Source organism: Eptatretus burgeri, chromosome 13, assembly GCF_056783735.1.
Source record: "Eptatretus burgeri isolate ZD-2024b chromosome 13, Ebu_testis_v1, whole genome shotgun sequence".
Classification (NCBI taxonomy): domain Eukaryota; kingdom Metazoa; phylum Chordata; class Myxini; order Myxiniformes; family Myxinidae; genus Eptatretus; species Eptatretus burgeri.
Genome location: NC_140973.1, coordinates 53,216,441 through 53,231,440, shown reverse-complemented (window position 1 = coordinate 53,231,440; position 15,000 = coordinate 53,216,441). Strand labels below are relative to the sequence as shown.

The 15,000-nt window shown below is 44.1% G+C and overlaps 1 protein-coding gene across 3 annotated transcripts in view; it reads right to left on the bottom strand.

Moving 5' to 3' along the window:
* The window catches only part of LOC147014493 (dachshund homolog 1-like), a 205,315-nt gene that overhangs the window by 30,584 nt on the left and 159,731 nt on the right, over positions 1–15,000 (bottom strand). For 2 of the 3 annotated variants that reach the window (XM_085852485.1, XM_085852487.1), the window contains 3 exons: positions 14,662–14,766; positions 3,268–3,401; positions 1–52 (listed from right to left, as the gene is read on the bottom strand). The exon at positions 1–52 is cut by the window's left edge and continues 96 nt beyond it. In XM_085852485.1, the coding sequence (XP_085708611.1) occupies positions 1–52; positions 3,268–3,401; positions 14,662–14,766 (291 nt within the window). The remainder of the gene's footprint in view (positions 53–3,267; positions 3,402–14,661; positions 14,767–15,000) is intronic. The other variant, XM_085852486.1, reaches the window with a different exon arrangement.

Below are 15,000 nucleotides of genomic sequence, written 5' to 3'. Positions count from 1 at the left end.
GGGCCTGTTTGTCTTGCACACGCGCACTGTCTGCGGCAACTTTGAGCAGTCCCTGCGCGAGCACAATGACATGGATTTTCGGTCACCCCGAAGCATCACTGGCTCTGTATTCCGTCAGCCGAGGTGTCCTGCTGTTTATGCTCATAAAGTGGACCTGTTCAACCGAAAGCTCACCACCTCTGCTAAATCACGCCGAACTGAACGTTGTACCTTTTGCCAGCAGCCAATTTTACTTCTGTAAAAATATACTCAAACCTCAAGAAAAACACTTTTTTTGCAAAATGAAAAAGCTTCCAAGAGATCATTGCAATCATAGAGCAGTGATCACTCGTGATTTCTGCCACCAAGCTTCATCGGGCCCCTTTTACCTGAACTACAGGCAGCCAGGCATTACAAAAACACAGCCTAATCCTGATCACGTGACTCCAATTTCATCCTCCCTCCATTTTCGTGTGGAGAAGACCACCAATTGTGTTCTCATTTGGTCACACACCGATGATAACCATTTTGTTCCTGTGCAGTTATTAATAGTAAGGAATTGGAGTTGTGACAGAGATTCCCATTGAAATCCCAGCAACAATTTGGTAATCAGTGACATTAGCCAGTTTGTCATTTCCTTTACTTTGACACTCTGCCAAAACTAACTAGACATGTGTTATGTATGTATATGTGTATAACCAAAACACACAGCAAAAACACACACACACACACACACACACACACACACACACACGAAGGGATGGTCCTGTATCTGTGTATCAGCAGAATTCATGTTCGTCCTTTTCTATGCAGTTTCCAGTTATTGTCTGACATTCTCTCTCATCTCATTTTCCTGATGCCATGGCCAGATATATCGTGTTTTTGCCTTTCAAAACTGTCAAAAGGAGTAAACCTTTTGACTCTCTCCTATTTTTGTATGCAAAGTTGAGGTTCGTGGAGGAGCTAGAACAGAGAACGGATCAGGATGTAACAGAACAAAAGGAACAGCAGAAAGAGAGGGGGGAATACACCACCAGCAGGGATGAGGGACAAAATGAAGGGAGACTTTGAGAAATAATGGGTGTGGGGAAGAATGAGGGGTAGGTAGAGGAGGATGCAAGGGCTGGAAAAGATGGATGCAGAAGTAAACTCTCAGGAAGGAAAAAATGGAAGTTTGGAAAGTGTTGGGCTTGGGGAGGGTTAATAAGGGTAGAAAATATCATGGTTTTCAGATGGAGGATGATCTGAGTTGAAGAACTGGAGGGATGAATGAGATTGAAGAGTGTGGAAGTTGGTTCCATGCTGGCAGGAAGGCCAAGCGGGACAAACACTCGATGCTGACCTGTCCAGCTTGGGTTTGAATCCTGGTCCAGCTATAAACTGTCATCTCGGTGTTTCACAAGCATGGTGATTCTTTAATGTGGGTGCCGTTCCTCCGATGGACGTTAAACTGCACATCCCATCTTCCGACATTAGTTGGTGGATGTTAAAGATCCCACATTGTCCTTCGTGAAGAATAAGCAAGCTATCGCTGGCACCCCAATCAAATTACAAATTCCTGCTCCATAACTACTGCTGGGAAAGCAATGGCAAACCGCCCAGTATAACTCTTGCTCAGGAAGCTGCGTTCTGTGAAGAGTATGGAACAAAAGAGAGAGAGAGAGAGAGAGAGAGAGAGAGAGAGAGAGAGAGAGAGAGAGAGAGAGAGAGAGAGAGAGAGAGAGAGAGAGAGAGAGAGAGAGAGAGAGAGAGAGAGAGAGAGAGAGAGAGAGAGAGAGAGAGAGAGAGAGAGAGAGAGAGAGAGAGAGAGAGAGAGAAAGTTGGTTCCACAAGTGGGGAAAAAGAGGAATGAATGAGTGGAGGTAAGCTTTGATGCTGGATTTTGGGAGTTTCATGAGAAGGGGGTTACTAGTGCACCACTTGCACCCTGCAGAAACCTGTGAGAGAGCACAGAAAAAGCACATGGTTGAAGCCAAAAATGAGGGCAGTTGAAGACAGAGAGAGAGAGAGAGAGGGAGCAGCGACCTGCCTGTGATGTGAAAGTGATCGGCCCACAGACTCAGTATCATTGTAGGAGATTCCTTTGTACGTAAAGGACATTAATTTGGAAATTCTCATGACAAAGTTAGCTCCTGCTTTGTAAAATGGCTGTCTGATTCATCACACAGAAATTCTACGTTTGCGCACATGCAGAGATTATACAAATAACCTGAACCTCCACTTACAAGCAAACAACACCGGCCGCGTGCCACGAAGAGCGCCACATGCCTGGCATATTATACAAGTCTCACTCGCCGATTTGCCAAACATATAAATGCAAAACAGAACGGGCGTTGTACGTCTCACTCGTGAAATAAAAAGTGCCATGAAAAGGGATTGGCTGGCTGCAGTAACTTGTCAAACGTCCTCACTTTGCCCAGAAAGAACAGTCTGATACAGCATTGAGGAAGATTTCAAAACATGGATGTTGTCGCAGCCACACGGTGATGTGCCCACTCTTAAGGATCAGCAAGCACATAATGGTCCTGCCATAAGTGCCTATCCCACGCAGTCCTCAATGTGGTATCCAGGCAGCTAGTTCCTCACATGACAAGTTCAATATATCTGTCAAAACAGGTGCCAACTCCCTTGTGTCCACATGGTGAGCTGGTGTCGTCAGCAATCTGTTTGACATTAGGTACCCCAATATGAATGTAATGTCTGAAGATAAAGATATTCCATCCACACTCCTGCTTACTTAACATGTCTGTTTCATGTAAACAATATATATATATATATATATATATATATATATATATATATATATATATATATATATATATATATATATATGTATTCTTTGAAAATGTACAAATGAAAATTTAAGACCCAGTAAGGAGACCTTTATCTTCTCATTTTCTCTGAGAAGATCTCTCCCACCAGAATGAATGTAAAGTCCATCATCATCATGTACCATGTCCTGTAGCCTATGCAGAGCATTGGTGCTGCCAAAGCAGTTATTAGGCTAATTATCTGCTTGAGTCACCACTCCGACTCAGAAAGTCAGAGCAGGAATTTGGAATTTGGCCAGGATGCCGGAAATAGCTCTCATACGATGTAAAGTCCACTAAACATCAATTGATGAAATAGTGAACAGATTTGTGGATCCTCTCATGGATTCAGAGTTACATTTTTTGTCGACAATAACATCAGACTTATTATCAGACAGATGAGCAACAAGACTTACAATAAATGCGTTAAGTACAATAAAATGTACCATTCTGCATCTGAATTGCGTTCAAGCCACACCTGAATGTTGGCGAGTAAGGTCTCGGTGGAGGAGAGACTGTCGGCAAAAAGGAAGGCAGCGGGAAAATCTGGAGGCAGTGCCACACCCTGCAGTCCTGCACCTTTATCCACTCCATGCATTCCAATCCCCTCATCTGAAGGGCAGGCAGTTGTGGGAAATGGGTAAGAGAGAGGTTTTTACTTAGGAAATCTCATCGAGATTTCAAGACTAGCTTTGCCCCCAATTCGGGCATAAATTGATTCCTCCTGTTTCAATCATCCCCCCCCCCCCCCGAGAATGCAGTTGATTAAGCAACCGATCCACCTTTTCCCAAAGTATGGAAAAATCAGGTAGGTTGCTCAAAAGTGTTTGGTTTAATTGAAGTCGCTCGCAGCAGAGGGTTAGTATATACGTATTGAGTGGCATCTCAGAGCAATAAGACTTGTACTCCTGATTTGAACTTCTGCTCTGATCTGGTCTGACCAATTCAGCTGACACAGGAAGGTAGGTACAGATCAGGATGAATCTCCCCCCCCCCCCACCCGAAAAAAAAGCAAAAGTAGTTAAATTGATGGCTCAACCAACACAGGCATTCCTGCATTCGAACCAAGGGTGTGTGTGTTGTTTTTCTTTTGTTTTGTTTTAACATTTCTGCTTCCCATGGGATTATGTCTTTATCTGGGAAGGATGGTGCTTTCTGTACCTCTTGTTAGTCACACGTTGGTCACACAGGAGAGATCCTGGCACCATGATGCTCAGCAGAAGCGGCAGACTTTGGCGATGGAACCAGTGAGCAGTCGTTTGGCCGTTGAGTACTGGCACACAATGGTTTATTCTACCAAAAAGTATGTAAACAAGGTAGGGATGGCCACAAGAAATGATCATGTGAAACCATCCCTACATCGTTTTTTGAATAGTGGTTGTTACCTGTCCATCCCTGTGTCCATTTGCAATGAAAGTACATGTTGATTGTTCCCATGTATGAATTTGACCAAAGAAATATTAAACCGTTAACACACACACACACACACACACACACACACACACACACACACACACACACACACACACACACACACACACACACACACACACACACACACACGGCAGATTCATCTCGTTTTATTGTGTCCATTAGTGAAGGGTGATAGTTGATTTCACATATCCACGACATGTTCTACAGAACCAAAGAGGTCACCGGCAAGTGTGGATCATTTTAAGTTTCATTTGTTCAGCCATTTGATTATTTTTAAGACTATTTGAAATATTCTTTCCAAGTCCTGCAACAGTTGGCCTTATCAACCTGGACTAATACGCAGGTCAAGGAGACCGCATTCAAGGCGAACACAATATCCATTTTTGTGATAAATCTTCACCCCTGGCACCGAATGATAGGCCGAGGTTCTTCTCTTGAAACAACTCATCCACACTAATATAAAAAAGGAAACTCGGGAGAAACAGCCTTGGAACATATGGGGCTTCAGCTCCACAGCAAGCAGGGAGGACCATGAAGCATTTGAGACAACACAGTGCTGAAGACCTCTTTTGTTTTGATCATGGCGCGTATCACGCATATTCCGCCCGTTGTTGGGATTGCCAAGCAGGCATTTTGCCAGTGTCAACTCGTCCATCGCTTGTCCGGCCCTTCTGTTTCTGCAGTTTTGGCGGAATGACACGGGGATGGTTATTGAAGGGGTGGAAACCCCAAACAGTGAGCCAATTCGGGTCACCATGCGATTGCCGCGGCTTTGGGCGCGAAACCCCATTTCGGTGCGATTGTTGACCTGGTGATCAAATGCATTTGGTAACCTATTCAAAATATTGCAAGAAGTCTAAATCTACTGAAGAATGTTCATTTTTTTTGTTTAAAAAAAATTCAATTAAAAGGTGACTAAATAACCTTAGGGGCATTGCGTCGTTGCTTAGGAAACCGAATATTAAGTGAAAATCTCAAATTGCCCTTTTAGGTATCAATTGAAATCGGCTTTGGATGAGAGTGTGTGGATTAAGATATGTCGAATACAAATGGATACAATTTGAGTGAAATAAAATTTCACTGATATGCAACCAAATGAAAAAAAAAAAAACCTTTCCTATTATTGCAGTCTAATCATAGCATGGTGGCTTGTTAGACCCTCATTGTAACTTTTAGTCATGACACGGAAGACTACATGCAAGCTTGGATAAAACGAGTGACCAAGTGAGCATTTCCAGATTTACGTACGTCAACATACCTATGTACAACATGTTAGGTTCCATCTCTTCTCAAACAGCGCAATAAACAAAGGAATCTGCGAGCTTTAAACCTGCACAAGAATGAAAAGTATGGCTTCATTATTGTTGTGCTAACGCGATCTGCATACAGAAGACCACAAAAGCCAGGAATGGTGGCCCGATGGTCGCATGGCAGCAAAGAGAAAGCTCTGCCATTTAGCCGTTTGTTTCGCTGGGAATAAACCATCTGGCGTGGCAGGCATGTGCGCTCACAAATCGGCCGCTTGGGTGGAATGTCTACGGATTAGTGCTCCAATGTCCATGTAATGCCCGGCACAACGAAATAAACTTCTCGGCAATACGTCGCCAGTTTAGTAATCCGGAGCAACGTGGGATGGTGTTTTTTCTTTTTTGTCTTACTCTGCTTATGTCCCGACAGAAAGCAACAGCACGGAGCCCGTCTGTCGCTCCATCTCCATCCGCTCCTTTATGGTCGTCCTGGAAATGCATCCTCGGAATGCCGGACACGAAGGCAGACGGGAAATTATATACACTCATATTAATGGCTATGGCGGTGGTATCAAGGAAGCGGTATCTTAGTCATTCTATTTTTATTTTATTTTCTTTTTTACATCGATAGGGGTTTGGGATTTGGAATAGAGTTGGATTTGGACCAAACATAAACGTGCATCACACTCTGGCTCAGCACAAGCTGCAGTCATTCCATCTCCCTTTTCTCGACTGTGGTCAGCAAGTGAAAGATTATACTGGATATAAGTGCAATGCTGTCGCACCATAACATATGTTCTCCATCTTATCTGCTTTCCATCATATCTGTTCTCCGTCATATATGTTCTCCATCATATCTATTCGCCATCATATATGTTCTCCATCATATCTGCTCTCCATCATATATGTTCTCCATATCTGCTCTTCATCATATCTACTCTCCATCATATCTGCTCTCCATCATATCTGATCTCTATCATATCTGTTCTCCATCATATCTATGCCTGGTGTTGGCTCAATGGTCACGGTGGTGGGCTTGGGATCTAAGGATCCTGAGTTCAAATCCCACTCATCTGTTGAATTAATACCATGTGGGGTTAACTCGGCCTATCATCCTTCCCAGATTGGCACAATGAGTGCCAGCTTGGTGGTATCCTGTGTTGGAGTGGCGACCCGTCCAGGATTGTGCCCAATAGCCAAGGAGACTGCTTTGGCAGCACCAACGCTCCGCACAGAGTATGGTCCCAATGGATGGATGGATCATATCTGTTCTCCCTCATATCTGCTCTCCATCATATCCTTTCTCCACCATATCTGTTCTCCACCATATCTGTTCTCCACCATATCTGTTCTCCATCATATATGTTCTCCATCGTATCTGTTCTGCCTCATATCTACTCTCCATATCTACTCTCCATCATATCTGCTCTCCACCATATATGTCCGTCATCATATCTGCTCTCCATCATATCCTTTCTCCACCATATCTGTTCTCCATCATATCTGCTCCCCACCATATGTGTTCTCCATCATATCTGTTCTCCCTCATATCTACTCTCCATATCCACTCTCCACCATATATGTCCGTCATCATATCTGCTCTCAATTATATAGGTTTACCATCATCTATGATCTCCATCATATCTGCTCCCCACCATATGTGTTCTCCATCACATCTGTTCCCCACCATATCTGTTCTCCCTCATATCTGCTTTCCATCATATCTATTCTCCATCTTATCCTTTCTCCCTCATATCTACTCTCCATCATATATGTTCTGCATCATATCTGCTCCCAACCATATAGGTTCTCCCTCATATCTCTTTTCCACCATATCTGTTCTCCGTCATAACAGTTCTCCATCATATCTGCTCTCCCTAATTTCTGATCTCCATCATATATGTTCTCCATCAAATCTGCTCTCCATCATATCTGTTCTCCACCATATCTGTTCTCCATCGTATCTGTTCTCCATCTTATCTGTTCTCTCTCATATCTACTCTCCATATCTGCTCTCCACCATATATGTTCATCATCATATCTGCTCTCAATTATATAGGATCGCCATCATCTATGTTCTCCATCATATATTTCTCCATCATATCTGCTCCCCATCACATCTGCTTTCCTTATCTGCTATCCACCATATGTGTTCTCCATCATATCTGCTTTCCATCATATCTATTCTCCATCTTATCCTTTCTCCCTCATATCTACTCTCCATCATATCTGCTCTTCATCATATATGTTCTGCATCATATCTGCTCCCAACCATATAGGTTCTCCCTCATATCTCTTTTCCACCATATCTGTTCTCCGTCATAACAGTTCTCCATCATATCTGCTCTCCCTAATTTCTGATCTCCATCATATATGTTCTCCATCAAATCTGCTCTCCATCGTATCTGTTCTCTCTCATATCTACTCTCCATATCTGCTCTCCACCATATATGTTCATCATCATATCTGCTCTCAATTATATAGGATCGCCATCATCTATGTTCTCCATCATATATTTCTCCATCATATCTGCTCCCCATCATATCTGCTTTCCTTATCTGCTATCCACCATATGTGTTCATCATCATATCTGCTCTCAATTATATAGGATCGCCATCATCTATGTTCTCCATCATATATGTTCACCATCATATCTGCTCTCCCTCATATCTGCTCTCCATCATATATGTTCTCCATCATATATGGTCTCCATCATATCTGCTCTCCACCTTATCTGCTCTCCATCATATATGTTCTCCATCATATATGTTCACCATCATATCTGCTCTCCACCTTATCTGCTCTCCATCATATATGTTCACCATCATATCTGCTCTCCACCTTATCTGCTCTCCATCATATATGTTCACCATCATATCTGCTCTCCCTCATATCTGCTCTCCATCATATATGTTCTCCATCATATATGGTCTCCATCATATATGTTCACCATCATATCTGCTCTCCATCATATCCGCTCTCCATCATATATGTTCTCCATCATATCTGATCTCCATCATATATGCTCTCTACCATATCTGCTCACCATCATATAAGTTTTCCATTATATATGCTCTCCACCATATGTGCACTCCACTATATCTGTTGTCCAGCATATAATCTCAGATTGTCCTGGAAAAAGACACCCGTACCATCACATCTTTCAGTGACGTCGTTTCACACAATAGATTGTAAAAGAGTGGGATGGGAGGAGGACAATCAACACTGGATGCACATTTCCATCGACTTATCAAATCGAAACTGCCAAGGAGATGACTGTGCTTCGTTATGTGTTTGATCAAACCTCCTTTTCATTTTGTTCTTACATCGCGCAGAAGTAAAACTCACGGTTCAATAATCTGCGGTCAACGTTCGCCTCCCATACCCCGGGATTCGGGAAAAAGCTACAAGCATGGCAGAAAAGCAACGACATCACCGGATGTAAGGGATCAGTTAGTTACGCCAGGACGGGCAGTTTCCACGGGGGGCCGAGAGCGATGAGTGCTCAGATCGCCCGAGCGCGCTAAGTAAAACACAGCCGGGCGCGCTTAACGCACTTTCTCTGTGCCAACGTGTCGACGCGAGCTGTGCCGAGGCTCATCCGAAACCACCTCGCGGGTAACGTTGGTTGTTAGCGATGACGCAGCTCGTGCTTGGCTTTTTATTCCTTCGACTTGGTATTTATATGCCGAATGTTCTCCTCTGATCTGCAGATGAACACCACGATTGACTTTTGCGTTGCTCCGTTAGGTTTTGATGGCAAATCCTTGAATAAAACAAATAAAAAAAGTTTCTTGTGTTGGAGTCGAAACGTTGATTTCAGACGGAGAGTAAACGGATTTAGATGAGCATCTTTGTAATATTGACGTCATGGTGAAACTCTGTCCCCAAAATCCTGCACTCTCCCTGCCCGATGCCTTCAATGTGGATCCTTGATTTCTCTCCTTGGTTCATTCACGATGAGGAGAGCAGTGAGTGGCGAGGCGGGAGGAGGTGGAGGGGTGAGGGTGACATGTTGCTGGAACATTCAAAGTTGAGGGATTGTAGGGATTTTCTGATTATGCACACAAGCACGACTCAGTCCACACACTAATAGAGAGGTAACTGTGCAGTCACACTACTCTCCACACACACACACACACACCAGTAGAGAGGGAGCCATGCATTCACACTACTCTCCACACACTAATAAATAATAGACAGCCATACATGCACACCACTCTCAACACACTAATAATAGAGTGGGAGTCATGCATGCACACTACTCTCTACACACCAATAATGGTGAGTGAGCTGTGCATGCACACTACTCTCTACACACCAATAATGGTGAGTGAGCTGTGCATGCACACTACTCTCTACACACCAATAATGGTGAGTGAGCTGTGCATGCATACTACTCTCTGCACACTAATAATAGAGTGGGAGTCATGCATGCACACTACTCTCTACACACCAATAATGGTGAGTGAGCTGTGCATGCATACTACTCTCTGCACACAAATAATAGTGAGTGAGCCATGCAGTCACACTACTCTCTATACACTATTAATAGTAAGTGAGCTGTGCATACTCTCTACACACCAATAATGGTGAGTGAGCTGTGCATGCATACTACTCTCTGCACACAAATAATAGTGAGTGAGCCATGCAGTCACACTACTCTCTATACACTATTAATAGTAAGTGAGCTGTGCATGCATACTACTCTCTGCACACTAATAATAGAGTGGGAGTCATGCATGCACACTACTCTCTACACACCAATAATGGTGAGTGAGCTGTGCATGCATACTACTCTCTGCACACTAATAATAGAGTGGGAGTCATGCATGCACACTACTCTCTACACACCAATAATGGTGAGTGAGCTGTGCATGCACACTACTCTCTACACACCAATAATGGTGAGTGAGCTGTGCATGCATACTACTCTCTGCACACTAATAATAGAGTGGGAGTCATGCATGCACACTACTCTCTACACACCAATAATGGTGAGTGAGCTGTGCATGCACACTACTCTCTACACACCAATAATGGTGAGTGAGCTGTGCATGCATACTACTCTCTGCACACTAATAATAGAGTGGGAGTCATGCATGCACACTACTCTCTACACACCAATAATGGTGAGTGAGCTGTGCATGCACACTACTCTCTACACACCAATAATGGTGAGTGAGCTGTGCATGCATACTACTCTCTGCACACTAATAATAGAGTGGGAGTCATGCATGCACACTACTCTCTACACACCAATAATGGTGAGTGAGCTGTGCATGCATACTACTCTCTGCACACTAATAATAGAGTGGGAGTCATGCATGCACACTACTCTCTACACACCAATAATGGTGAGTGAGCTGTGCATGCACACTACTCTCTACACACCAATAATGGTGAGTGAGCTGTGCATGCATACTACTCTCTGCACACTAATAATAGAGTGGGAGTCATGCATGCACACTACTCTCTACACACCAATAATGGTGAGTGAGCTGTGCATGCACACTACTCTCTGCACACTAATAATAGTGAGTGAGCCATGCAGTCACACTACTCTCTATACACTATTAATAGTGAGTGAGCTGTGCATGCATACTACTCTCAACACACACTAATAATAATAATAATAATAGAGAGGGAGCGGTGCATGCACACCACTCTCAACACACGCTAATAATAAAGAGGAAGCCATGCACGCACACTACTCTCCACATACAGATAATAAATAGAGAGGGAGCCGTGCCGACCGTGCGCAACTTCCGACAGTGCTCAGAGGCAGGAAATTGGATTACATTCCTTAAACTAACACCAGGATGAGTTTACATTAATTTGATAAGGAATGTACCATCTTAATTACAAAAGTTAATGATTACATTGTCCCGTGCAGATAGATCAAATATTATGGTCTTTCGTGACACGACAGTTTAAATATTTACACGCGAGAGCACAAAGTTGTGGGCTCCCCGCCATGCGGCACAAGTTTGATTAAGCAAAACTGTCCCTTTTTTCAGCACAATCATGGGGCCCGCTCGACTATTTATTATTTAATGGGGCCATTGACCCCGTTGTCATCTCGCGATCCTTGTGCCTGAAACTGGGCAGCGTCTCCTTAAACGCTGGATCGTGGACAGCTACTGTGCACATCCGAGGCACGGACAGGAGGTAAACGTGAGTGGGCCCGCTCCATGATGATGCCCTCATGAAATGAGGCCTCTAGTGCGACAGTACTTTAAACTACAAGTTGTTTATTTTGGGTTATCGCCCATAAATAGCTAACCTGATGCAGGTTCAAATCCCATCCTGTCCGATTTGATAACCTTTTGAGTCCCACACATGCTGGAGACAACAGAAAAGCCTTGAGTATCGTTTCCACGTCCTCAATGGCTTTTCCCAAGACGTCATAATCCTTCGCATCATAAACGTCTATTAAATTATTCGCTGATCCCAAGAAAGAACAAACTGTCTCCATCCTGAATGACGTGCCAAAGAAGCTTCTTTGGCAGCAACGATTGCTTGATGATGGATGGAGTGGCTAATTGGTGAAGGATTAAAGATTTAAGGATCACCCTTTGAAGGCACACCACACTGGGTTGGCGAGCGGGCCCACCCCCTAGAGCAGTGAAGCACTCCAAGAAAGAGATTTGCAAACCAGGAAGACCTTTTGTACGAGGAAATGTAACGAACCCGGGTCCCAACTACTCCTGAAAGGATCCATCAGTGCCATCCTTCGATGATGAATTACTGACGCGTGCTCCGTATGATGGCAAATATTGATGGCGGAGTCATTACGATCATTGCAACAATGAGCAACCAGAAGGCATTCTACATTTGTCCGCACGATCATGTTCATTCCCGAGTCAACAGGATCATGTCAAATCGGAATTGGGTGGCGAGTCAGTGCTCGGTTCACCATACACCCAGATACCTCCGCTTCCATAACATATAACCCACCCTCCTTCCCTTCTTTCTCCTCCAATGCTCTCCTCTGGTGGAGGTCATGTGACGAGCTAATGCTATGCCTCATGGAAAGAGCACATTTGTGAGAAAAGGGGATGGGGTGGGAGAGAATAAATAAACGAGTGAATTGCAGTCGAGACACTGAGAAACCTCAAGCACCGACCCCCTGTGGCACAAGGAAAAATAAATAAATAAACCGTTTTGTAGCTTTTGCGAAGCTTCGTAAATTTTTACTGAGAAATTAACACGTAATGGCATTTTTAGTGACTCCAAAAGCCCCCGCTTTGTCCTGACGATTGAAGAGGACCATGGGAATGTTGGAAGGGGTCTGCAGGTCAGATGTACTCTGTTTCTATTTGGCTTTTCAAGCATTATCATTCGAAGTGAATCGTACCTTCGGGTTCAACCATTTTGTGGCAATTTGCTGAGCCGACATCAACAACCCCATCTTGCAAGATCGTGCCTTTCATGCACTCCCTGGTCGACTCAAAACATGGCCTTGAGTTCATCGAGACGGAAAAGTTTGAACTATTTTTGCTTTTGAGTTTGCCACTCACACACGACACCATAATTAGAGCTTACCCATCCAGGTACCCTGCCGTATTGGTGTTTACCCATCATGTTTACACTTTTGCCATATTGGAACTCGCCTAGCCAGGTACCGCTACCACATCAGAAATTACCCAGTCAGGTGTGCTACCATATCGGAGATTACCTAGCCAGGTTCGCCACCACATTGGAGCTTAGCCAACAAAGCACGCCATCATATCAGAACTGCATGTGCCACAACTTGGCCCAGTATCAACTATCAAATCTGGCAACCCTGACTTCCGATTCACCTGCATATGTCAGGTCGGCCTATTTCATGTGGGTACAATTGAACTGCACGTTACCTGTAATATATATATATATATATATATCAAAATCACATCTGCCACTTTGTGTCCAAACCTCACTTCGTATATGAAGGTCATTTTCGCTGAAAGTTGCTGAAAGTGTGTGTGTGCATGGAGGGTTAAAAAGCCAGTTTGTGTACGAGCCTGCGCTTTCTCCAGCGTGGCTGTGTGCTTGCTCTTTGCGTCTTGGTTGAGCAGCAGGACTCCTGCTCACTTTTAATCACAACTGGAGTTTATTGACCAAATCGTTTCCGAGCGGCAGGCGTTCCTCTCCCCTTGGCGAATCGCGCCACAGGACACGTTCAGCCCAGAGGCGCAGAAGCTGTAACAGAAAACTATAAACGGGGCAAATGGTGTTGCGCAAAGTCGCCATATAAGGTGGGATCGCCCGTGCTCGACCTGTCAGGCTGACCGCCGCGGTACTTGTCTTGCCTGAGAAAGGAAGCCCCTCTTTGAAAGCTTTGACACCTGTCCCGCTGTCTGTGCGAAAGGGGTTAAATTGTGACAGCTGGGAAAGCGAGGGAGTTGTTATGAGTGTACACTCATTTGCACTTGTTAAATATTGACATCCTCGAGTTGAACAGGGCCGTATTAACATGCGGCTGTGTGTGTTTTCCGAGCCAATCGCAGCCCGTGACACCATAATGGATTTTCAGCTGATGAATAAGGTATTTCACCACCGACTCTGCTGTCGTTGCTAAAATATAAATGGCTTTGTTTGACATTTAAGACCGTGACTCACAGCCTTCTTTCATTTTAATCCGAGGCTCGAAGTGTTTATTGCGTGTGTTTATTATTGACCAAAATGTAAGTGCATGGGAAACTGTTTTGCTAAATTTGCGACCGTCTGACAGCGCTGAAGCCTCATTGGAAGCCATCGCCATATTGCCCTCCTGAGATAGCATCGCTAGCGAAACCATGCCTGGGATAAACCGATTAGGAAAGTGAATGCTCCACCCGATCTTTGAGTCCCACGGCCTGCAGCCGACGAAAAGAGCGACCACGACCTATACTGGAGTGTTGAAATTGACCTCTCGCTCACGTGACTGTCCACCACCGGTCAAACCCGCAACCATTACGCCGCAATAGTCACAACTATGTTCAAAGCGAAAGTGACGGAGAGGCCAAACTGACAGTCGAGGTAAAGACAGAATGATAAATGAGAGATCTTCATGAAACAATCCTCACTAATATGTATCGATGGAAAGATTAATTGCAGCAAACTCAAAAGACTTGAGGTCAGCCATTCCTGTGCAAAATGCCCATAAACAAATGCACTATTCAGACTGCTTGCACGGCCATTGATACCCGAGAAACTCATTCTATCACCTGCTTCTGAGCCTGCTCTTTCACTCCCAGGATGCTTCTGGTCTTCAGCAATCATTGTGTTCTGCCGTAGTGTGGCTAGCACTCCAAGCCCGTTCTGCCCATGCACTGCGATACACGCACACACACATTTACAAATAAACACACACACACACACACACACACATATATGTATATACACCATATAAAACACGTGTGTTTGTGCGATGTCTGCCCCCCTTCAATAGGACAATTTAAGACGGGTTTTAAAGGATAATCTTTTCACACGACTGTGTTCACTATGGTCTATTTTATCAGGATTTTTAAAAACTCTAAAAAAGTATTTTCCATTCAAGAGTAATT